At 39.2% G+C, this 25,269-nt stretch overlaps 1 protein-coding gene and 1 long non-coding RNA gene across 3 annotated transcripts in view; one reads left to right on the forward strand and one right to left on the reverse strand.

The window, feature by feature from the left end:
* The window catches only part of LOC109548561 (uncharacterized), a 385,148-nt gene that overhangs the window by 67,925 nt on the left and 291,954 nt on the right, over nucleotides 1-25,269 (forward strand). Inside the window, exon 3 of the long non-coding RNA XR_012332147.1 lies at nucleotides 23,708-23,880. This is a non-coding gene — a long non-coding RNA (uncharacterized lncRNA). The remainder of the gene's footprint in view (nucleotides 1-23,707; nucleotides 23,881-25,269) is intronic.
* EDNRA (endothelin receptor type A) overlaps nucleotides 1-25,269 on the reverse strand; it is a 62,772-nt gene that overhangs the window by 4,379 nt on the left and 33,124 nt on the right. For both annotated transcript variants that reach the window (XM_019926550.3, XM_019926549.3), the window contains exons 3-7: nucleotides 23,732-23,859; nucleotides 9,981-10,179; nucleotides 5,614-5,766; nucleotides 1,143-1,276; nucleotides 397-505 (exon numbers count right to left, since the gene is read on the reverse strand). In XM_019926550.3, the coding sequence (XP_019782109.2) occupies nucleotides 397-505; nucleotides 1,143-1,276; nucleotides 5,614-5,766; nucleotides 9,981-10,179; nucleotides 23,732-23,859 (723 nt within the window). The remainder of the gene's footprint in view (nucleotides 1-396; nucleotides 506-1,142; nucleotides 1,277-5,613; nucleotides 5,767-9,980; nucleotides 10,180-23,731; nucleotides 23,860-25,269) is intronic.

Here is a 25,269-nt window from a genome sequence, read left to right on the forward strand (position 1 = left end):
AGGCTATTATTAAGTGTACTATTAAATAGCGTTTAGCAAGAGATTTCTTAACAATGAGTTTATGTTTTGTTGAGATCATGAATAAATTTTATCTATTCTGTTGGCCTAGAGCTCAAGTTGGAGTATTTCTTTTTAAAGCAGGACACTAAATTGGCATGTTATTAAGTTAGCTCTTTTTGCTTTAACCTCTGAATATGTTGTTGTCTGAATAGATATTGCTTTTCTGTTATGCTGACAACTTGACCCTCTTTCTGGGTAACAAAATGTGATTTTTCACTTCTCTACTGAAAAGTACAGCTAGTGAAAGTGATATTTACCACTGGAATGAACCATGCCTGTTGGTTACTTAATATACTCATTTGGTTGTTCTTAAAAAATGCTTGCAAAACGTCTTACCTGGAAACAATTTTTAAATTTCTTGCTCACAAAATATAGAGCTATTGGGTTTATACATGAATTCATGGTTGCCAAGTTAATACCGATGTAATCCATGAGCAGCAAGAAACTAGAGCAAAAGAAAAATAGAGGAGATAGATTAGAACATGTTTTCAAATCTGCTAACTAGCATTTATCTCTAGAATAAGCATTTTTCTTGCCCAGAAGCCATTTCTTATAGGTGGCAGTCAGAATTTTTTTTTTTTTAAGTCCTTGTTTTTTTTGTTTTTGTTGTTTTTTTCAGTACGCGGGCCTCCCACCGCCGTGGCCTTTCCTGCCGCGGAGAACAGGCCCCGGACGCGCAGGCCCAGCCGCTCCGCGGCATGTGGGACCCTCCCGGACCGGGGCACGAACCCACGTCCCCTGCATCGGCAGGCGGACTCCCAACCACTGCGCCACCAGGGAAGCCCTTAAGTCCTTGTTTAAATGGTAATTTCAGTTCTGCAGAACATTTACACATATACCCAGCACTTGGTTAACCCAAACTATTTTATGCACAGCCCCAGGAGGGGAGCAGCAAAATTAGTGATATGGCTTGCGCAAATTTTTGAGATCAGTTGTGGGCTATGTCAGCTAAAGAAAAACAATCAACTTTGCAGTTTTAATTTTCAGGGCTATTGAGAATGTAGAGTAGGTGGTTTTGTAAAAGTCTTATAAATATGAAATCAGAGAAACTCCAGTTTCCTCCTGAGTACAGAGGATCATACCTAAGTAATTCACATCGGTTCGTGTCCATTTCATCATACACGGTTTTCTTCAAAATACGGCTTAAATGAAGAGGGAACCAGCACAGAGCGAAAATTACGACCAAACAGAAAACTGTTTTTGCCACTTCTCGACGCTAAAGGAAAGTGAGAAAAAAAAAAAAAAAGACAATACGTTTAGTGTTTCTCTACTAGAGGAAAGAGCTACACAAAAGGAAGTAGTAAATTGGGGAAGAGTAACTCGAAGAAATGCCAGAGCAGCCTGCCCCTCACCATGCCTCCACCTCTTCAAGATTTGGAGTCCAGGGAATTCCCTGGAGATCCAGTATTTAGGACTCTGTGCTTCCACTGCAGGGGGCACAGGTTCCATCCCTGGTCGGGGAACTAAGATCCTTCATGCAGCACAGTGTGGCCAGAAAAAAAAAAAACAAAAAGAAAAGAAAAAGAAAACATTTGGAGTCTAATTTCTAAGCAAGGAGCTGCTAGTGATTCTTCGGGGGCAGGTGCCAGGAAGGATGGTGGTCTCAGGCTGGTCAACAGGGCCAAGACAGAGGTTCGATGGTGGGCAGAGGTGGGGACTGGCTGGGGTTGAGCCAACACCGTGGCTGGGTCTGTGTGTGTGTGTATGTTGAATATGTGGGGTGAGGGTTAGTTAAAAGTCTCAATAGCAGTTAATTCACCGGCATTAATGACGGCATGGCAGTCAAGGTGACTGACCCTAGCATGATAAAAAATGGACAAATCTAGGGAATCCCCTGGTGGTCCAGTGGTTAGGATTGTGTACTTTCACTGCCGAGGGCTGGGTTCAATCCCTGGTTGGGGAACTAAGATCCCGCAAGCCATGCAGCATGGGGGGGAAAAAAAAGACAAGTCTAAGAAGATATTTGGAAAGCAAAACAGGAGTAGGAAACAGAAAAGAAAAAGGAAGAACAACGTGTTTTCTCCATTTCTTGATCCTGGAGAAACCTGGCATTGGGATTTTTTTGCTTTTAAAATTCTTTCATTAATGACATGGACATGTAGTTTCCAAGGATATATTGTTTACAAATAGAGGGATGAGGGTAAAGGATTATCAGCAATGACGATTAGAAAAACTGGGACATGTTGACCCTGGCTTGACTCCAATGGCAGGTTTACACGCTTTGGGGTCTGCGTAGGATCAGCAAAACCATAGGTTAAGAATTATCTGCAACCAGTATTTGTGTGCATTGTACTTGAGTATTACAGGGCATGCGTTTGGAAGCCCCACTGGGAATGTAAAATGCAACTTGTCTGTAACTGGAATCACTTAATGTCAAAATAAAACTGATTGAAAACAGGGTTTGGAAGGGTAATGCTGGTTCAACCCGAAGCATATAGCGTTAAGTATGGGAAGCCTACAATAAACCCACATGATTAATAGAGCCATTTAAAAAGATTTCAGGGCAGTTGTCACAAATTGTGGCTCTAGTCCCAAGAACTGGGAGTTCTTTAATCTTTCAGAGTTAGCTGGCTAGTTAGCTGGGCTATGACTTCAGAGAATGTATAAACTGAACGATGATTGGGAGAAATAAAGGATTCCTTTATTTATTAATCTACAGGAATGGGGGATCATTTTAAAGGGCCAATTTTGTATACACAGAAAGACAGTGTGCCCAGAAAAATAGAAAAGGAGGGTATTGGGGAGAGGTTACATCCCCTGTGCACATCCTCAAAGAGGATAACTTTTTAATACGTTGCCATGACAGTCTGATGTTTGGTTAATCAATATCCATTCTTCTGTTTTCCTTACTATCAGTCAGATCCTTGCTTTTGTCATGGCAGCACGGGAGCCTGGCCTCCTCATCTGCATAGTTCTTACCAATTACATTAAGTAGAAATCGTTGTGTGGAGTTTCTGGAAAAGTTACTTAGAAGTGGGGGATAGGACTTCCCTCGTGGTCCAGTGATTAAGACTCTGCTCTTCCAGTGCATGGGACACGGATTCAATCCCTGGTGGGGGAACTAAGATCCCACAGGCCGTGGGGCGTGGCCAAAAAAAACGTGGGGTATACTCCTTTGGCGCACACACACTAATGTGATCGGTGTTCTTCCCTTTCTTGTGCCTGGATAGAAGATATAATGGTAGAGCTATAGCGGCTGTCTTCCAATAAAAATGGAAAGGTCAGTACACCAGCAGAACCCTGGCTTCTGAGTCCCTTGACCACTGAGCCAATGACATCTGAACTTCTTGCCATGGGAGAAAAATAAACCCCTACTTGGTCTCCTCCCTGTTATTTTGGGTTTTCTGCTACCAGCATCCAAACACAATCCCTAAGTGATAAAAGGTATCGTTGGTATAATGAAGAGAAATTTGAGAAAACCACACAAGAAGCAAGACCAAAAGCCATATTGGTTATTGGACAGGGTGGCAGGGTCTTTCACTCTGAGCTAGCTTCCCTGCCATCCCACTTGAAGGCCTTCCAGCCAGGCTTGCTCTCCTGCTGTTAGAACCTGCTCTAGCTTTGAGTGAGACACGAGGGAATATCTATTGCATGGGGACCAAGTCTTGGGTTCTGATCTCCATTTGGTTGAGTCAATTTCTTAAACACCTATATAATGAGGGTAATGCCTGTCCAGCTTATCTCACAGGGTGTTTGGAGGAATCAAATACCAAAAGGACATGGAAATGCTCTTTAAAAACTTTAAAAAATGCTATGAAAATGTGAAGCAGCAGCATCTTATTACCGCTCCCAATCCCCATTCAATTATTTTTAGAGCAGTTGCCACTCATAGCTTAAATAGGCTCAGTCGTGGTGCTTGTGCAAAATCAACATTTTAAAACACTGTTTTCCACAAATCTATTCTAATTAGTTATCTTCATTGCAGGAATGAGCCATAATAATTGCTTAATATGTTTCACATCTGGAGTACTTGAAACATTCATGCCTGGATGATGTCATACTAAAGTTTCTCAAGATAATTTTCCTGTTAAATTATAATAAAAGATAATAGCTACCATTTGTATAACATGTTAGATTTTATAAAGTATGTGTATGCACATTAATTCCTTTGATTCTCATAATAACACTGATTCATATATTATTATGTCCAATTTATAGATAGGGAGCTGACGCTCAAAAAGAAATCAGTCCTCTAGCTGAAAAGTGTTGCCAATGAAGAATGATGCTTGTTGTATGGTCATCATACAGGGCAGATTTCCAGGCTCCATCAACAACTCACATTAACTTTTGGTATGGTTCATCATCCTTATATACTTGTCTGTTGAAACTGAAAACTTACCCATAGTCCTAGTTTTACTCTTTGAATTAATATATATCAACATTTTCTGACTAAACTATGAGTTGGGTTCTATTAGACACTGCACATGCCTTAGGTCATCCCTTTGATGTATTATTCTATACATTTCATTTAAAATTTTTAAGACTCAAAATTAAGTTGGTATTTGTACAGAAAAGTGCAGGTATTATTATATACATTTTCTGAAGAACTAGAAGTTCAGAGAGATCAAGCAATTTTCCCAGTGTCACAGAGCCAGCAAATATAAGCTTCACAGTTTTATCTGTTCTGTTTCCTGCCTGGGAAGGACCAATAGCGTCCTAATGACACGTTCAGATTTCTTCTAGAACTTTGAGCCCTCCAAAATGTGGCTTCTTATGTACCCAATCCCGTTTCCTACCATGAGTCTTACCTTAGATGTTGCTCTAATGAGGTCCATCTTTTTTTCCAGTTCCCCAAATGCATGGTGCCCATGCTGTGTTCTACTAGACCCCTGTCCACCCACCTGAAATGCCCCCTGTCCTTTTCTTCTTCCCCATGGAACCCATTTATCCTCCATGAACAGTTCAATCCCCCTCATACAATTTCTCCATGACTTTACTCATATCCTCCTTGGCTTTCTATAGCAAAGGCTACTTTTTACCACAACTTGTGATTCTATTTTCCAATTATTTCATGTTTGTGTTTTATTTCCACAACAAGACTGCAAAGCCTGCCCGTGGAGAAAGTCATATACTTCTTTTTTTGTCCTGGCACAGTTCCAACCCCAGTTCAACGTACTGTTAATCACAAACACGCATGTTTGATACACTCTAGGCAAAATAAATGAATAGTTTCTCTCTGTTTGGGCCCTGCCCGCAGGGCCACCATACAGACAAACAAGACAGTATTTTTTTTTAATTTTTTGCTGTACGCGGGCCTCTCACTGTTGTGGCCTCTCCCGTTGCGGAGCACAGGCTCTGGACGCACAGGCCCAGTGGCCATGGCTCACGGGCCCAGCCGCTCCACGGCACGTGGGATCCTCCCGGACCGGGGCACGAACCCGTGTCCCCTGCATCGGCAGGCGGACTCCCAACCACTGCGCCACCAGGGAAGCCCTGACAGTATTTTTATTTTTAGGAAATCAGGCTAAATCTGCGAAATACAGTATTCATAGGCCTTTTGTTGTCAAGGACAAAACAGTCTTGGTCACGTCTTCACGATCTTATTAGATTTACCTGTTTCAGGTGTTCACTGAGGGCAATTCTCAGGCTGCCGTTCCTTCTGTTTAACATCTCACAAGTCATGAGGGTGTAGAAGATCGCGGTGCACACCAGGGGCATGCAGAAGTAGAACCCAAACAGCCACCAGTCCTTAACATCTTGGTAGAACTGGAAAGAGAAGAGAAGGGAGAGAGGAAGAGGAGCATTATAATGAAAATTAGCTGTACAGCACCTCTGGTGGCTTCAACATTTTCACGCTTGCAGATATGTTTGTATATTCATGCTCTCTGGTGGTGGTAATGGGCTTGGAGGTGGTAGTCAAAACAACTAAATTGGAAACTCCAGACATTGTCTTGGCTTTATAATAGCACACAAAGAAATTGCATTAAAAATTGTCCTGACAAACAGCGCTATTCACCATAGCCAAGACACAGAAGCAACCTAAGTGTCCATTGACAGATGAATATACAATGGAATATTGCTCAGCCATAAAAAGAAAGAAATAATGCCATTTGCAGCAACAAGGATGGACCTAGAGATTATCATACTAAGTAAAGTAAGTCCGAAAGAGAAAGACAAATATCATATGATCTCACATGTGGAATCTAAAATATGATACAAATGAACTTATCTATGAAACAGAAACAGATTCACAGACATAGAGAACAGACTTGTGGTTATCAAGGGAGGGGAGGGAGGGATGGATTAGGAGTTTGGTATTAGCAGATGCAAACTATTATATATAGAATGGATAAGCAATAAGGTCCTACTGTATAGCACAGAGAACAATATTCAATATCCTGTGATCAAACATAATGGAAAAGAATATGAAAAAGAATGTATATATATGGATAACTGAATCACTTTGCTGTACAGCAGAAATTAACACAACATTGTAAATCGACTGTACTTCAATAAAATAAATTTAAAAAATTATCCCAACAAAGATATTTTGAATAAACTGAAGTTGGTTTTAATTACACAGGGCAAGAGCCCTAATCAATAAAAAGAGCTCCCTTCCAAAGCTCATAAAACATGATTTTGAGACATACAGACTCTTATCTTTGTTGGTGATTCTCAACATTTTGCTAGTGCCTGGCTTACTTCTGACTATTGTGGTTCGAGTGTACTTAATGTGCCTATCTAGTCTGGAAACAGTGAGGGTTATGAATGGCTTATCTGTGGAGTTCCGGTTACTGGGAATTAACCCTTTGTCTGGTATGTCTGCTATGTGACCTCGCAGCCAGCCAGTTTGAGCCATCAATAACTCTGCCCTTTCTCGCTCTCTTTTAATACTTACCACCTGGAAACCATTGAGGCAGTGTAGCTTATCTGAAGGCACACTGAGCATTATCTTCCTGAGGACAGGATTTGTAAATACCAGGATGACTCAGTTTTATGAGTTCTTGAAAGAGAAAATATAATACCCAATAAAAATGGAAATTAGAAAATTACATCTAAATTCTTCGTCCCACTAAATTAATCACCAGCTTGGGAAGAAATGCTGTTCCTTTTCTTATGCTGTTTCTCCAGATTGTTTATTTACTAAGGATAATGCAGCCTCCTGTAATATCTCAGTTCCCACAGTAAAAAATAATCACACTGCTCTGTGAAAAACGGGAGAGTTTCTGAATATAGAAAGAGGCCCAGTGGGCTGCATTTATAACATGTCTATTAAAATATTCTTTAAATGGTTCCTGAGGAAAAGAAGTTCTGGGCAGGGGTTCTTAAATATTTTTATGCCATAGATTGCCTTCTGGTGTAGACTATAATTCTTTCTGAGAATAATACTTTTATGTGCATGAAATAAAATATGTAAGATTACAATGGAAACCAATTACATCCAAACACAGACATCAAAATATGAAAAAGAAAGTTCTGATGTAGTAATATATGTGTTTATTAACAAATTAAATCACAGATCTAATGGTGGTTCTATCAGAATGTAGAAGCAATGATGAATGTAAATGATATTTCGAGATTATACAACTGTTATGTGGTATGAAATGTCTGTTATTTCTATTAGTGAAAAAATCACGGTAGTGCTAAATACTACTGTGGTTTGTTGCCTACTTTCATATTAGAAGGAAATGATAAATTTCAGTTAGAAGTTAGTGAAAATAAACATGTAATTTCCTTTCCATTCAAGTTTACAAACCTCTGAATTCTAGCCTCAGGTTAAGTGCAGACTCCCAAAGGAGTTGGTTTATTCAAATCTGTTTATACAAATATATTCCTATGCACATCACACTGTAGAAAGATTTTAGTACTGAACTTAAAAAAACAAACAAAAAATCAGAAGAACTCTCTCTTCATTTAAGTGCAACACAAACACTCCTTGGAGGACCCCCTTCCTTTGTACCCCCGTCTTCTGGGTGCATTGCTGACTGGGTGTGACTGCCTGCAAGCAGCTGCGGAGGGCCTGGAAGCTGACCCTACCCTACCTGGGACTGGATGGAGTTCCCTGCCCCTTCCATGGTAGAGGCCTGTTGAGAATGGGGTCACACATTTCTTTTGAACTGATGTCACCAGCAAGGGTATGGAGGGACCTCCCTCCAGTCTAGGTTAGAGCGAAGTTGAGGAGGAAAGAGTGGAAAAAGAGGGGGAATCACATTAGAGAAAGAGAACAGGAGGGGAAAGAGAATCCTAAAACTTTAGACTTGGAATGAAACCTTCAAAATCATCAGTTCAAACTCATACCCTATACTGCAACCCTCCGGGCGCCCGCCAGCCACAACGCTCCCGCCAGCCTGAAGGGCAGCTACTCTTAGCTTCACCTCTAGAAAGGATATGCATCCTTGTGAAGAAACCCATTTCATTTTGTCCAGCTGGAATGGTCAGTAAGTTCCTCTTTTTTTTTTTTTTTTTTTGGCCACACTGCGCGGCTTGCGGGATCTTAGTTCCTTGACCGGGGATTGAACCCATGACTTCCATGAGTCCTAATCACTGGACCGCCAGGAAATTCCCAGTGAGTTCCTTCTTATGTTGAGCCTCTTCTCTCTAATGTTTTAGTCAGGGTTTTCTAGATTGCTCATTCACACTGCCCAAATTCTGATAGCCTCCTACTACTTTGTTTTTCACTGTGGAGGTTGACTTCATAAAAAAGTCCGTGGATCAGCAGAAGACTTTAATTTTAAGGTTGCTAGTTTGGCTGTGTTCATGAGCACTTCTAATTTTGAAACAAGACTTTCCAAGCAGGATAACTGGTCAACTGTAAAACCACTAATTGTGTGAATTTTCCATGGAAGGAAAACATACCTTAAGAGGTCTGTAAATGATTAAATGTGGAATCTGAACTGCATGAAACTTACATCAAAGTACTCAATTATGCTGATTTAAGAGAAATAGTTATTCTTGGTTTTCCTCCTCGTTCTACATGTGACTAGTTTTGCAGAGGAAATGTGCATTTTAAATGTGTTTCCTAATACTCTCAGTTATGTAATTAAGCTTTTCAGAAACATTAATGCAGTCAGGTGTATTAAGCAACAATTGAATTTGTTACACTAAAATGCCTTTTAAAAAAGTTCTGCAAATTTATATTATTTGGGGCTTCCCTGGTGGCACAGTGGTTAAGAATCCGCCTGCCGGTGCAGGGGACACGGGTTCAAGCCCTGGTGCAGGAAGATCCCACATGCCGCGGAGCAACTAAGCCTGTGAGCCACAACTACTGAGCCCGCGTGCCACAACTACTGAAGCCCGCGCGCCTAGAGCCCATGCTCTGCAGCAAGAGAAGCCACTGCAATGAGAAGCCTGCACACCACAACGAAGAGTAGCCCCTGCTCTCTGCACCTAGAGAAAGCCCGTGTGCAGCAATGAAGACCCAATGCAGCCAAAAATAAATATTTTTTTAAAAAGAGAAAAGAATCCAAATAAAATAAAAATTAAAAAAAATTATTTATATATTAGACAGAATCTGTACTAACATAAGCACACATGAGAATGACTTCCTACTTTGAATTAGTAAATCTGTCTTTAAAAACTGTGTGAGCAATGTGCATTTCCCCAAGTAACATCAAATAAGCATCAGCGTGTCTGTCAGATGGAAATTGTGCTGTACTCCTTATTATCAAAACAAATAGCACGACATGCATACACATCAATCTCTCTTTCTTAGTAAATCGGTTTCAGAATTCTGAGTTGTTTGGTGCAGAGCAATAGTTGTATCTACAGTTGTGCTATAATACAAGAGTGAAAACAAAATAGTTGTTTTATTCAAGAAGCTAAGCCCTGGTTTAACATCTGCTTTTCATGCAATTAAAGAATATTTGACTGAACTAACAGAGTAAACCACACTCGGCAGTGTAGAGATATCAACAAATCTTGGTGATGGTAAATGAAGACCTTCTCCCCTCCCCAGTTAATTTCCTTTAAACTTTTCATACCTCCATGAATTTTGACGTGGCATTGAGCATACAGGTTTTGTGCTGTTCACCCTTGTATTCAAAGGGCACCATGACGAAGCCGATTGCTTCGGGGATGGCCAGGATAAAAGAAAGGATCCAGATGGAGACAATCTCAATGGCTGTGACCAAGGGAATCCCAATTCCCTGAACACGACTCCAGGAGGCAACTGCTCTGTACCTAAAAAAAAGGGGGTGATGGTACCAAGTGGTTAGGAAATTTTAAGTTTATTTCAATTAAATGAAAATTATAAATGCTGAAAAGATCCTTCCTTTGGCCAGTGACCAACCATTAGCTTTTTAGGAATTTTCTGTGAGTCCTGGTGTGAAAAACAAGTGGGGCTATTAAAAGTTCTACCCATTTGGAGTTCAACTGGCTGGCAGGCCTGAGTCTGAGATCTTCACTTGGGGCCCATCGAAATCTCCTGAGAATTTAGGATGTGGCAGCAGAGATGGGTGTGCTATGTTTATTAAGCTGGGGGGAAAATTGGATGATGGAAGGGGTAGTGAAAGCTGCTGGTACTTGTTATGGTAATGTCTTATTTCTGTTTCTATATTAAAAAAAACTCGAAATATTATCTATGAAGTGTATCTAGATATCCTTAAGTGAATAGTGACCATAGATATTCCATTGTTTTCTCCCTTCCTCTACCCTCGAAATATGATCACAAGTGGGCTTGTACCAGGTGGCTGTTTTAGTAAATAAATATTTCTAATAATTATATTTGAAAATGTCAAAGAATAACTATATCTCTCCCATATGGCCCTGTGCTAGACTATATAAAACTGAGCTAAAGATAGCTTGGTTCCTAAACTTTAGGGTTTACAGTTTAATAGGAAAGAATGGTTCATACAGAAGCATAAGATATAAATATAACTGAACAATCATGCCAATCAAAGCACTAACTGGGGGACTTCCCTGGTGGCGCAGTGGTTAAGAATATGCCTGCCAATCCAGGGGATACCGGTTCGAGCCCTGGTCCGGGAGGATCCCACATGCCGCGGAGCGACTGAGCCCGTGCGCCACAACTACTGAGCCTGTGCTCTAGAGCCTGCGAGTCACAACTACTGAAGCCCGTGTGCCACAATTATTGAAGTCCATGCACCTAGAGCCCATGCTCTGCAACAGGAGAAGCCACCACAATGAGAAGCCCGCGCACCGCAAAGAAGAGTAGCCCCGGCTCACCGCAACTAGAGAAAGCTGGCGTGTAGCAACGAAGACCCAACGCAGCCAAAAATAAATAAATAAATAAATAAATAAATACATTAAAAAAAAAAAAAGCACTAACTGGCATTAAGAAATTGTGTTTGCCTTATATTTTACCTTAATATTTTATGATAATAATCACATTTACATGTTAAGTCTAAAGAAACTTTGGTTTCAGAAACTATGCTCTTTGACATGAGATGATGGTCTGGTGCTGCTTTCAGACTTACTATTAAGAAGGGACCTGTGGTACAATATTTTTGTGACTTCATTCTTGAAATTTTTGCTGCTGTTGTAATGGAAAGGAAACATTTTCTTTTAATAGCTTTCATTAGATAGTGCCAGAAAAAGGCTGTAAAACAGACCAAGGCGTTGAGACAGGTGCACGTGGGTTTGCAGGCCAGGCAGCTTAATGGGAAAGATTAGTTAGCAGCACCAAGGCAAGATACAAGCTACCCATAGCCACCAAAATGAGCCCCTATCATTTATAGTTAGTGTTCTGTCTCAGTACAACTAAAACGTACACCTGTGAAAACACAACTCCTAGGAGTTATGCTACCTGTTCTTCACTGTAGATTAGAAACTATAGTTTTGGTATGCACGATGATGCCACGTGGCATATATACAGCACACTTTGCTGGAGAAATGTTTTGCAAAAGATTTTTAGGATAAATAAGATTGGTGTACAATAAGAATCTCTGAAAAAGTCCAGATTAGTTCAGAATGGAATAAAATACAGCTATGCAAACAGACCAAGAAAATCCTTTTACAATGTAGCCAACACTGCATTTGAAAATTTATGGTTATTGCCAGTGGGATGAAGACTGCTATATATTCTGCTTTCTATTTCTGTTTACTTTTCTTTGCTGCCTTATTAGACTGGCAGCCTGATGTCCAGCAAAAGCTAAAAGGAACGGAGACAGAATGTCTATATCCCAAGGCTGTCCATGAGTTATATCTGTTTCTTCTCCCCTCCTCTTATCAGGAAAGGTGATGTAAATAAAACACTTTATCTCTTAAGAGAGAAAGCCAGATTTCTTAGGCAGGATTGGAGATAGAAGGTGGTTTAGTAAGAAAATGTGATCTACACGTTCTAATGATAAATATATTCACAGACCAGCTTCATTTTGTAATGTGCCCATGAGTTCCCAGAATATGACATATCTATAATCCAGTGTGAATTCAACATTTAAAAATAAATAGAAGTAATTTTTAGTGCCTAGTTGAGCAAATGATTCATAATCAGTCTGCTCCTTCATTAACCCACATGACTGAGAATTAGAATATTTCCCATTTGTAATCACACTGATCTTAATAACATCTCCATGAGATGAGAAAACAACCATAAGAGCGATTAGAAACACTCACGTGTGATGCTGGAGGTGCAGAAAGGTGTGGAAAATAAGAAATACTGGATGTTCCCAAAACGATTTCTATTTGGGTGATAATGACACAACATACACAATATGTTCTCCTTACTAGGTGTGATTATGAACAGCCTGCCAACAAAAACTATTCCGGAAATAATCCCTCCTCTTCAAAAGGCTTTCTTCACTTGGCTTTGACCACATTCTGCTAGTTTTCCTCCCGCTGATGGGATTGGCCACTCCATCTCATCTCCTTGGCTGGATCATGCCCATGCCTCAGATTCTTAGTGTTGAATTTCTCCTTAGTCCTCACACCTCTTTTCTTTTCTATCTACACCCTCTCTCTTTGTGATCTCATCTAGTCTCATGGCTTTAGTATCATTTAAACTCTCTATATGCTGATAATTAATTCTCAAATTTATAACTCTAGCCTAGAGCCTCACCTCTAACTCTAGACTTGTATATCCACCTGCCTACTTGAGGTTTCCACTCGGATTATCTAATAGGCACTGAAACTCACCCAAACCAGACTCCTGGTCTTCTTCCTTGCCCCCTTCCTTGCCTTCTCTCTAGTCGCGACCATCTCAGGCCCAGAACTTTGAAGTTAGCCTTCCCTCCTCTTTTTCTCTTCCACCACACATCCAATTCTTTAGCAAACCTTGCAACCTCTTCCTTCAAAACGTATCCAGATGCAACCACTTCTCACCATCTCGCCAGTTACCACCTGCCTGGATTATTGTAATAGCTTCCTAACTGGTCTCCCTGTGTCCACTTCGCCCTCCTGCAGTTTGCCCTGAACACAGCAACCGGGGTGAGCCTGTTAAAATGTAAGCCAATCATGTCACCCCTCTGCTCAGATCCCCCAGTGGGCTCCCACCCCAGTGGGAATGCCTACAGGTGTCCTCAGAGCTGCCTCCTCACTTCCTTCAGATCTTTACGCAATGGTGTCTTTTCACCATTCAGGCCTTCCCTGAATACCCTATTTAAAACTGCCAGATTCCCCTCCAGATGTACCCTGTCCCACTCAGCCTGATTATTTTTCTCCATAGCACTTACTACTATGGGACCAATCAAATATGTTACTTATTTATTTTGTTTATGGTCTATGTCCACCTCTCCCTTTTGAATATAAGCTCCATAGGGCAGACATCTTGCATGTTGGTCACAAGACCTACAACGATAGGTGCTGAATAAATATCTGTTGAATTAAGAATCTTTCTTTGTTCGTTTCCTTACCATGCATTTGTCTTTATTGGCCAAAGCCAATATACATTCCAAAGAGTTTCTTATTTTTCAAGCCAGCCCTGAATTAGGCAACAGATAAAGAGCTAATACTTTCAGAATCCTAGAACACAATAATTTAAAACCAAGCAGGACCTCTGGGCTGAAATTTCTCCCTTTGTGTTCTCTTTGGGAACCTGAGGAGGGGTGTGTCACCAAGTCCTCTGCCTGGTCTCCAGTGAATGTGGGGCGCCTGGGCCAGGGCTCTGGTCTGCCAAGTCCCAGGGGAGTCTTTTCCCATGACACCACCGTGAACTCTGTCATGTGACATGCCAAAATACAAGAATAAATTACATGTTTTGTTTATGTAAAGATGTTTGTTACTGTATGGGCCTATAAATAGATTTTTACATGTTTTCAAGGCTAGAGGCATTAAATGCATGTCTTTCAATCTTTAAGGTATGATCTGGGAAACTCATTAAACTGAAAATAAATATTATTGAATGTACTTTAAAACAGTGTAAAAGAAAACTTCAATTCAAAAGATCACTTCAGCAAAATCTATTTCCATTTCTTCTTATTCTTTGCCCATTTCTATTCTCATAAGTGTAGTTTGAATATAATTATATTATAATCTTGTCAGTTACAATTTTGTTTTTGGCTTTATTTGCTTTTCATGTTTCTACATAGGCATGGCATTTATTAATTTCAAGGCTACCCAGTATAACAAGATATTGATACAATTTACCTAAATCTTCCTCCTATGATCACATCATTTCTAGTGTTTCAAGGTTGTGAATAACATGCCTATAAATATGTTTGCACGTACAGATTTTTTTTTCTTTTTGAATGATTTTCCTGGGTTAATTATCTTGAGTGAGATTACTAAATCAAGGGAATGAAAAAGTAGCTTAAGTACCTTTAAAAAATGTTTCTCCTAAGTGCCTGTCAATGCTTGCCTTCATTAAAATTTATTTTTCTTCAGTTTTGCCAGTTCCATAAGGTAAAGTGGCACTTATATCTTTATGTCTGCATATCTTTTTATTTTATTTTATTTTGCGGTACGCGGGCCTCTCACTGTTGTGGCCTCTCCCGTTGCGGAGCACAGGCTCCGGACGCGCAGGCTCAGCGGCCATGGCTCACGGGCCCGGCCGCTCCGCGGCATGTGGGATCTTCCCAGACCGGGACACGAACCCGTGTCCCCTGCATCGGCAGGCGGACTCTCAACCACTGCGCCACGAGGGAAGCCCTGCACATCTTTAATTGAGAAAACGTGACCCTTTGTAATGTTTGTTTATGATTGGTGTCTCCTATGTGTTAGGCAGACCAATTGCCATACAGAGGTTTGGGAGCAAAATGCCAGCAGGAAGAACTTTAAAGAGAAGCCAGGTGAAGTGGATTAAAAGATAGCTGCAGGAAGGAAACCATAAACAAGACGAAAAGACAACCCTCAGAATGGGAGAAACTATCTGCAGACAAAGCAACTGACAAAGGATTAATCTCCCAAATATACAAATAGCTCATGAAGCTCAATATCAAAAAAACAAACAACCCAATCCAAAAGTGGACAGAAGACCTAAATAGACATTTCTCCAAAGAAGACATACAGATTGCCAACAAACACATGAAAGGATGCTCAACATCATTAATCATTAGAGAAATGCAAATCAAAACTAAAATGAGATATCATCTCACACCAGTCAGAATGGCCATCATCAAAAAATCTACAAACAATAGATGCTGGAGAGAGTGTGGAGTAAAGGGAACCCTCTTGCACTGTTGGTAGGAATGTAAATTGATACAGCCACTATGGAGAACAGTATGGAGGTTCCTTAACAAAGTAAAAATAGAACTACCATTTGACCCAGCAATCCCACTACTGGGCATATACCCTGAGAAAACCATAATTCAAAAAGAGTCATGTACCACAGTGTTCATTGCAGCTCTATTTACAATAGCCAGGACATGGAAGCAACCTAAGTGTCCATCGACAGATGAATGGATAAAGAAGATGTGGCATATATACATACAATGGAATATTACTCAGCCATAAAAAGAAACGAAATTGAGATATTTGTAGTGAGGTGGATGGACCTAGAGTCTGTCCTACAGAGTCAAGTAAGTCAGAAAGAGAAAAACAAATACCGTATGCTAACACATATATATGGAATCTAAGAAGAAAAAAAAAGGTCATGAAGAACCTAGGGGTAAGATGGGAATAAAGACACAAACCTACTAGAGCATGGACTTGAGGATATGGGGAGGGGGAAGGGTAAGCTGGGACAAAGTGAGAGAGTGGCATGGACATATATACACTACCAAATGTAAAATAGATAGCTAGTGGGAAGCAGCTGCATAGCACAGGGAGATCAGCTCGGTGCTTTGTGTCCACCTAGGCGGGTAGGTTAGGGAGGGTAGGAGGGAGACGCTAGAGGGAGGAGATCTGGGGATATATGTATATGTATAGCTGATTCACTTTGTTATGCAGCAGCAACTAACACAACATTGTAAAGCAATTATACTTCAATAAAGATGTTAAAAAAAAATAAAAGATAGCTGCAGAGAATGAAATAATGCCATTTGCAGCAACATGGATGGACCTAGAGGTTACTAAGTGAAGTAAGTCAGAGAAAGACAAATATCATATGATATCATTTATATGTGGAATCTAAAAAAAATGATACAAATGAATTTATTTACAAAACAGAGACAGACTCACAGACATAGAAAACATATTTATGGTTACCAAAGGGGAAAGCGGGGAGGGGATAATTTAGGAGTTTGGGATTAGCAGATACAAACTACTATACATAAAGTATATAAACAACAAGATCCTACTGTATAGCACAGGGAACTATATTCAATATCTTGTAATAACCTACAATGGAAAAGAATCTGAAAAAGAATATATATTTATATATGTATAACTGAATCACCTTGCTCTACACCAGAAACTAACACAACATTATAAATCAACTATACTTCAACAACAAAAAAAGAAAAATTAATAATAATAAAAAAGAAAGATAGCTGCAGATATTTGGACATTTCTTCAGTTGGGTCCTTCATCTGGGCTGGCCTGTGGCTCCTTTGACCAGCTGGGCACAGCTGGAACGATGCTTTGTCAGTTTCATGCCTGGCCTCCGAATGGAGCAGCAGGTTCCACCCTGGAGCCCTGAGCCTGCTGGAGGGGTGTTGGACAGCCCTGGACTTCACGGAGAGGGAGATGGGCTCCGCTGAGCTCAGGTGTCCAGCTGTTCTTGCCAAGGGGCCAGTCATGTGAGTCTTGGACGCATGAAGCAACCTCAGTGGCCAGCTGAAATCCACCGTGAAACCGCAGTCGAAGTAACAAGGAGCAGAAGAACCGCCCAAATCCCTGACCCAGAACGTGATCAGATAATAAGTAAATGGTGGTTTTTCTAAACCACTAAGTTTGGGGGTAGTTTGTTATCAAAGAAAAATGAGGTAGCAAGATTAACCAGTCACCTGATCTTGACAATAGAAATAAGATAAAAGAACGAATAACTATGTGCGACAGGGAACAGACCCCCAAATGAGATCCCAAGTTGCCCTACACCCAGCATGAAAGGAAAATCATAGCACCAGGAGAATAAGGAGAAACCAAGCCCGAGTCTAAGTAAAAATGAAGTTTTTTAGAAAATCACTTCCATGCTTTCTTGAGTTAGGATAAACCTTTGAGAAGATCATAGAGACCACTAAGCAATTACTTGAAATGAGGGATGAAGAACTGGCTTTGAGTTTGAGGCAAATCAAAGTGCGTTAGTAATGGATCCTTACAACGTTCCCAGGTATCTAATTACACATCATCTGGAGTAGTTGTTAAGAGTTATATCTTTTTTACAGCCTCTTTCCCTAGGCAACTTTTAAGTACAATCTGGAACTGTACCCAGACCTTTTTTACTGGTCTGACCCCCATCATTTTCTGCTTTAAACATGACTGTTAACCTTACAAGGAATAGCATTGAATTCCTCTTCCCAATCCCTGCCGCTTCTTTTCTTCCCCCTGAAACAAACTCAGAGTAACTTGTAAAGCTTGTCACTTATGGCGGGTAAGAATACCTATTTGCACTATTGGTAATGGCTGGTTATTCATGTTTTGTTGGGAAAAATTCATTCATTTTAGAAGTATACTGCTTTAGCATTAGACAAAACTATTTCACTGCTAAAGCTTGGATCGAGGTCAAAATTTGTTTCTAAATTTCCCCAGTCTTTTTCTGAAATTCCTGTTTTATCTTATTCTTAAGTAACTAATGATGTGAAATAAAAATAAATAATAGATTTGAGGAAGACTTAGTGAAAAGCTTTAATAAGACAAGTCCATAGTTGAAATGAACAATGGGAAGTCATCTGTTCTGGTACAAGGGATGCGCTTTCTCTGTCTTGTTTACCTTATTCAGATTAAAAGCCTGGAGTAAGGAAGCTAGACTTTTTCTTTGATCCTAAAGTATTAGTATTCACTGAGCAATCAATGAAGTAATGGAGAAATTGTATAAAACTTGGATGAATAGTTATGTTCATTATTTTCCCTCAAAAACAACAACTCTGAAATGAGACATAATCATCATATTTAAAAAACAAAACCAAAAAAATCACGGGAACTCTTCCTGGGCCGTAATTTGATTCAGCTCATAGAATGAAAGCAGCGATTCCCAAGTTGCAAATTGATTCATAACAGGTTCCAATTTCCCTCTTTTTACTCCGTGCTTTGTTTTTGTTTTTTTAAATAAAGGCATTTTCTGATTTTTAGAAGAATATAATGCAACCGAATCAAGATTGAAAGCAAATTGTATCTTATCTTCAGAAGTCAAGTGTGAATGATTCATTCTCTAGTGTGAAAGCTTTTGAAATAGAAATGTCAAAATAGATTCCCTACATACCGGTCCCAAAGTTGAGAGTCAGTACCAAATGAAATGTAAAAATAATAAAGAAAGGACCCAGGGAACAAAGGACGGTGAGTTGATTACCCAGAAAAAACCTCCTGGATTCAGGCAGATTTTTGCGAAAGTGGAATTTTAAAACAGTTCTTCTCGTTGATCTAAAACTGAGGTTAAGTCTTAATGAAATAAATGCTTGACATTCTTTTTTCTTTCTTTCTTTTTTCAAACCAAGAACATTTCATGTGCTACATAACTGACAGCTTGTGATTGAACACTGAGTTAATTTTTCTCCATGCATGAGGTAGGGGAGGACATGGTGTGGGTGAGGTATTCCTACACCAGAAACAGGAATCTATGACCTAATCCCTCCATTTCCCCATCCCATCATCTCCCACCACCCCCTTCTCCCTGCCTAAAGGTAGGGTTTATACTGGGGACATTGAAGCTCAGGAAGATCATCCTCTGAGGTTCCCCCAAGGGAGAAAGAGGCAGCAGAACAAGGTGAGCTAGAGAAGGAATGGAAGATGTTGATGATTTAGCTGGCTGGGGAATCCAACTGCCTGAACACTTCCCTGTGCACTTCTTTCTCCCTGGTTCCCAGGTCATTGTCTTCACATCCATGGAAACTCCTAAAGAACAGCAGCCAGGCCTGATTCTTCATGTCTGTACCTCATACCCTTCTTGCCAATTATGCTTCTCAATCTAGGGATAATTCATGATACAGTATATCACTGAGGAATAAGTGCCCTAAAGTATTTTTTAATCAAGAAAAAAATTTATTAAATAGATTCATACGAACTACAAAAGGGACCACTATACCATGGCACATAACACTACTCAGAGCATACACTCTAATTTTTGTAACAAGAAAATATATTGCAGGGATGAAAAGTTGCCTATATTTCTTATCAAACCAAGCAAATTCTTTCCTCTCCTTGGCCTCTCTTTTCATCAATGCCTCTCTTCTCAGAGGATTATACCCAGCTGCCTTAAAAAAGGTTTTACTATTTATAGGAGCCAAGCATCTTCCTTGTCTTCCTTCTCCTGTTTTTCATTCTTGTTTGTCATGGGCTGTTCTTGTCTGGGTTTGGTTAGATGTTTCCTCGGAGGTGCAGTTTTCTTAGAACACTGAGTGGCCCTTTCCTAAAACTCGTTATCATCCTATTTTTACCTAAACTTTGGGACAAAGTTTAATTTTTTAAATAAAATGCTGTTTTCCCAAATTTGATGGTGCTTTTGTAAAGGCAAGAGTAGGCATGGAAGTAACTCTGAGCTGGGCATGTACCTGTATTTCTCCACACACACACAGGCCTACATATGCTTGCGTTTTAGAGCTACCCAGTCATAGGAAATTAGTGTTAATTTAAAATAAAGGTCATAAGAATGAGCTGGGCAGATGAGAAAAATAAAATGTAGGGAATAGCATGAAGTAAATAAGGAAAATGGGTCACAGAAAATAAAATAAACTTTGATAAGTTTTTTTCTGCTTGCAGAAGAATGTTACATCTGTTACTCTATCCCTTGACATAACTAATACTAATATTTATCATATTCCTTTCAAGGAATTTTATATTCATATACTTATACATATAAATTGCATTTAACATCCCTATCCATTTCCCTAATACAAGGCTGCTTTCAACTTTTTCTTTAAATGATCTTGTAAAGCATGGGTTCACAACCCCTGGGCCACGGATGGGTACCAGCCCGTGGCCAGTTAGGAAGAGGGCTGCACAGCAGGAGGTGAATGGCGGGTGAGCGAGAAAAGCTTCATCTGTATTTACAGCCGCTCCCCATCGCTCGTATTACTGCCTGAGCTCCGCCTCCTGTCAGGTCAGCGGTGGCATTAGATTCTCATAGGAACCTACTGTGAGCTGCGCATGTGAGGGATCTAGGTTGCACACTCCTTATGAGGATCTAATGCCTGATGATCTGAGGTGGAGCTGAGGGGGTGATGCTAGCGCTGGGGAGCAGCTGCAAATACAGATTATCATTAGCAGAGAGGTTTGACTGCACAGAGACCATAATAAATCAATTGCTTGCAGACTCATATCAAAACCCTATCAGTGAGTGGCAAGTGAAAACAAGCCCAGGGCTTCCACTGATTCTGCATTATGGTGAGTTGTATAATTATTTCATTATATATTATAATGTAATAATAATAGAAATAAAATGCACAATAAATGTAATGCACTTGAATCATCCCGAAACCAAATCCGCCCCCCTCCCCGCCCCCCGCCGCCTCAGTCCATGGAAAAGTTGTCTTCCATGAAACCGGTCCCCGGTACCAAAAAGGTTGGGGACTGCTGTTGTAAGGAACATCTTTGTACCTGACTTCTTTGTTCAAATTTTGGATCATTTCCATAGAATTGATCGTGAAAATTGTAATTACAGGGTCAGAAGGCAAAAACATTTGTAGGACTTTAGTTTCTGGAAGGGCTGTTCAATTCCCTACTACTGCCAGATTTTGAGAAACATGCTTTTTAATGAGAATTTCTTTGATAATATGAACATGATTCATATGTTAGTCATTTTAGTTTCTTCTTTGATGATTTTTATACTCATGCCCTTTTTATATGGAAGTAGTAAGATTTTAATTACTATTTGTATGGCTTCTTTAAATACCAAGAATATTAACATGTAGTTTTGCTGCAGATATTTTCCCTGGATTATTGCTTTATTTATTTGTTTTTTAATTTTATGAATGTTTGATATTCATGTTTTAAAATTTTATGTCCTGAAATGCATTTATAGTTTTATTCAGATTTTCTACCATCCACTTTAGGTTCAAAATGTCTTCCTTTTCTAGAGATCAAAAAGATATTGGTTTATTTTCTTCTATTGCTCTATGGTTTGAGTTTTTGCATGCTTGTGCATAGTGGTTAAGAACACATACTACTTTTGATTATGGCTCCAAAACTTAGTAGCCAATTGGCCTTGATTAAGCCCTTTCGACCTCGGCTTCCTCATCTGTAAAATGGGGATAATTATAGCACCATCACAGGTGTTGTTATAAGGATTAAATAAAATAATTTCTGGAAAGTATTTTTAACAGGGCCTGGTACATACTAATACTCAATAAATGGTAATAATTATAAATATTATTACTGATATATAGTACAAAATAAGACTTTAACATGTTTTTTCCCCCAGACGGTACATAGCACTGTTTATTGATGAATCTTTCCTTTCCCCATTAAAGTGATTTCAGCCTATAATATATTCTTGTACACTCTGACACCTGTTTCTGTTTTTCCCATTGATTTGTCAATGTGTTTATGTGTGTGTACCACATTGTTTTAAAACTGTAGCTTTATAACATTTAAGAATATCATATAGGAAGAATATGTGTATAGGAAACGTAATTCTTTTAAAAATTGTCATGATCATTTTCTTATTTCTTTTCCCCATATGGGTTTTAGAGTTATATTATAATTTAAAATTTTAATTGGATATTATAATGAAAATACCTAGCTACATCTCTAAATATACAACTTGATAAATACAGGTAGGAAAAATTTTTCATGTATCAGTAATGTAATAGATATAATTTAATGACTTTAATTTTTAGATAATACAATACTTTAGTTACAAGACGAAATGATATTATTGGGGTGCTAGGAGTGGGAACAACAGAATGAGAATTCATTAGTGAATAAAGTCCAGATTATAAATGCCTGCTCAATTTTTTAGGACATGGTCACAAGTAGCATAATCTATTATTTGTCAAGTGAAAGTGATACAGTGGCCATCTATTGTATGTAAATATTTTTATGCAGCAGCCCTTAACATCTGATATGATGCAGAAGAAACCTATGTAGACCTCAGGTTTTCCTGGGAATCACTGTGAATCCTACTAATAGGTGATGAAATTATTTCTGATCTTTGTGTTTACCACTGCAGTGGTAGCATTTTTGTCAATAGCATTACTGCAATTTAAACTACTAATGGAATTTTTTGGTTTTAATTTCAGCAATAAATTTATTTTTAATAACACTGCTAAACATTTTGTTTAGTGTTTCACAATTATTATAACCATAAATTTATAACAAGGATACCACTATAATTTTCTACTACCAATGGAATGAGTATTTTTATGTTTTAACAATAACACTTTTGGTCCTGAAAATTAATTGTTAATGATAAATAATGAATATCTGTAAACACTAAAATGTTCTTTAAGAAAGTGGGACTTTTATTTCTATTATGATGGGACTTAGGTGCTCTGATAAAGTGATTGTCAGCGTGTGAAAGGAAAAATGAAAACCTCTTCTAAATTGTAGGTAAACCACCTAAATAAGACATTAAACAGCATTTGCAAAGGATTATTTTCAATATAAAAAAGCACCACAAAACGTGTTATAGAGTTCCTAACTTCATTTTTTATAATTCCTGCTATGAAAATTAGAAGGTATAGAAAATACCTTCTAGAAGTTCATGGAATTCAGAAGGACTTCTTTCTTGACGCCTTGACATCCATGTTTGAGAAGAATTCTGGAAAGACTCTGAGATACTTGATGGTTTTTTTCAGAGTTGGATCAAGGGGTGCTTCTGTTGTCCTCTTTTTAAAAATTAGGAAGCATTTCAGGTATTCAGAAAAGCATAGATTAGAACATAATTCTGAGTACTCACCACTCAGTTCAACTAATCAAGCATTAGAAACACAATTGAACAGTATCTTCTTTTTTCTAATGAGAAATCTACCATTGAAAATACAGAATGTGGATGTCCTAGAATTTCCTTTTCCAACATTCATTCCATCTAACATGTTCCTTTTTCCTTCGTTGCCGTAAGGATGTCAAATGGATATAGTTGGTGAAATGCTCTCGGTACAAGTTGCCTGAACCAAAGATGGCTGGTAATCAACAACTGTGGAAAGCAATTCTAAACAGTAGAGCAAGATCGCTAGTATTTTCATTGCTGGGAACTAATGAACAACTGTCTTGAACACCAATTCTCAAGGCTCCTCGAGTTCTCTTCTTTCTGACAAAACTGCTTTTCTCAACCCAACAACAGAGTAAAGGGAAAGAACCATGTTACCTGTCAACGCTGAGAGCGCAGAGATTGAGGACGGTGATCCCCACTGAGGACTTCTGCAAAAAGGGGAACAACTTGCAGAGAAATACGCCAAAGTCATTGTGATCAAAAGGCCAGCGCCCAGCCAGCAGCTGAAAAAAGGAAAGAGCATGGTAAGAAGTGGCAGAGCCAGCATAGGCTACGCGGACACTTAATATTTCTAATTAGGCTTCCAAACTTCTAAATTGTATCGTTCACTATGCTTTTCAGTTAGTGTGGTAGCAAGAGACTATGATCATCATTTTTTTTCCATATTTTAAAGCCTCAGCAATTTTTTAAATCCTGAACAATGTGGAGAGTGATAAATATCATAAGAAGAGATGAGACTTGGATCTTATAGGAAGTAGTCGTGCCGCCTGATTTTCAAAGAGGAGCAAAATTTGGGAGTTTGGATGACGGCTTAACTGAGAAGCGGGCAGTCATCTCTGATCAAGTCTTACTAAATCATGAGTGAAATGAATCATTTTCAGCTAGTGGCATTGGGAGATTATATTATCTCCTGAGAAGCAGCCAAAGCTCTGAATAAGATGTTCTGGAGAATACTGGGAAAGTGAAGTGGTTTAGAATGCACTGGCCTTGCCAGCTGGTTAACAGCTAAAGCCACTTGAAACTCACCTTTTCCTCCATGCTTAACTTGCTGCCCTGCTTCAGCAGGTGTGACACCAGTGGCCTATCTTTATTTAGGCTCAGATTTTCCTCTATCATACAAGAAAATGTGGTTACTGTGACCCGTTTGTAGCATTCGCAGGGACATCTATTCTTCCATGTTGACAATTTGAAATTTTTGCTCCAGGGAGAGGGTGATGACCCTCTAGTGGCTGTGGTGAGTAGCAGGAACATAAATCCTCTGTGAATTGCTGATATCTAATTAGAGATATCTAATTAGGTATCGTACTAGAAGCATGGCTTTAAATAATAGCTCAGCTACCTAAAAGGAGGAAGCCTCTGCTGAATATCTATGATGCCTTTCCAAGAGTAAAAATGGTATTGATGTCCTTTCTTATGTTTGCTTAGTGACTCAGAATTTAAACGTACTCCACTCAATAGGAGATAATACTGTACTCACTTGACAAACTTCTTTTTTTTGCAGAGTACCTATCGCCATAGTAACTCTAAGTTGACCTTCCAATTTCGTTCTACCACTTCTAAAAGAGTGAGGTTTAATTTCATGGTTGGCGTGGTCATTCATATGAGTCCATGGAAAGAGGATAGGAAACTATTACCCGAGAAATACAAAATCAGAACTAATGCATTTTGTGAGTTTAGTAACATAGGGCTATCTATAATTCTATTTTTTATGGCTAAGATCCTGTTTGATTTAATTTCTGATGTTCTCTCTTTTTGGTTTTCAAACATATTTCCCTTCTTCTGAGTAGTTTTCTAAAAGACCTTTTCCTTCAATCCAGCCCTACTGCTGGTCTCTTCTTCCTCTCACTCTAACTGGTCTTGGTTGGTGTCTTCTCAGAATTTCCATAAATACCTTTGTCCAAAGACAAGCAGTA

Source organism: Tursiops truncatus, chromosome 5 (assembly GCF_011762595.2).
Source record: "Tursiops truncatus isolate mTurTru1 chromosome 5, mTurTru1.mat.Y, whole genome shotgun sequence".
NCBI classification, from domain to species: domain Eukaryota; kingdom Metazoa; phylum Chordata; class Mammalia; order Artiodactyla; family Delphinidae; genus Tursiops; species Tursiops truncatus.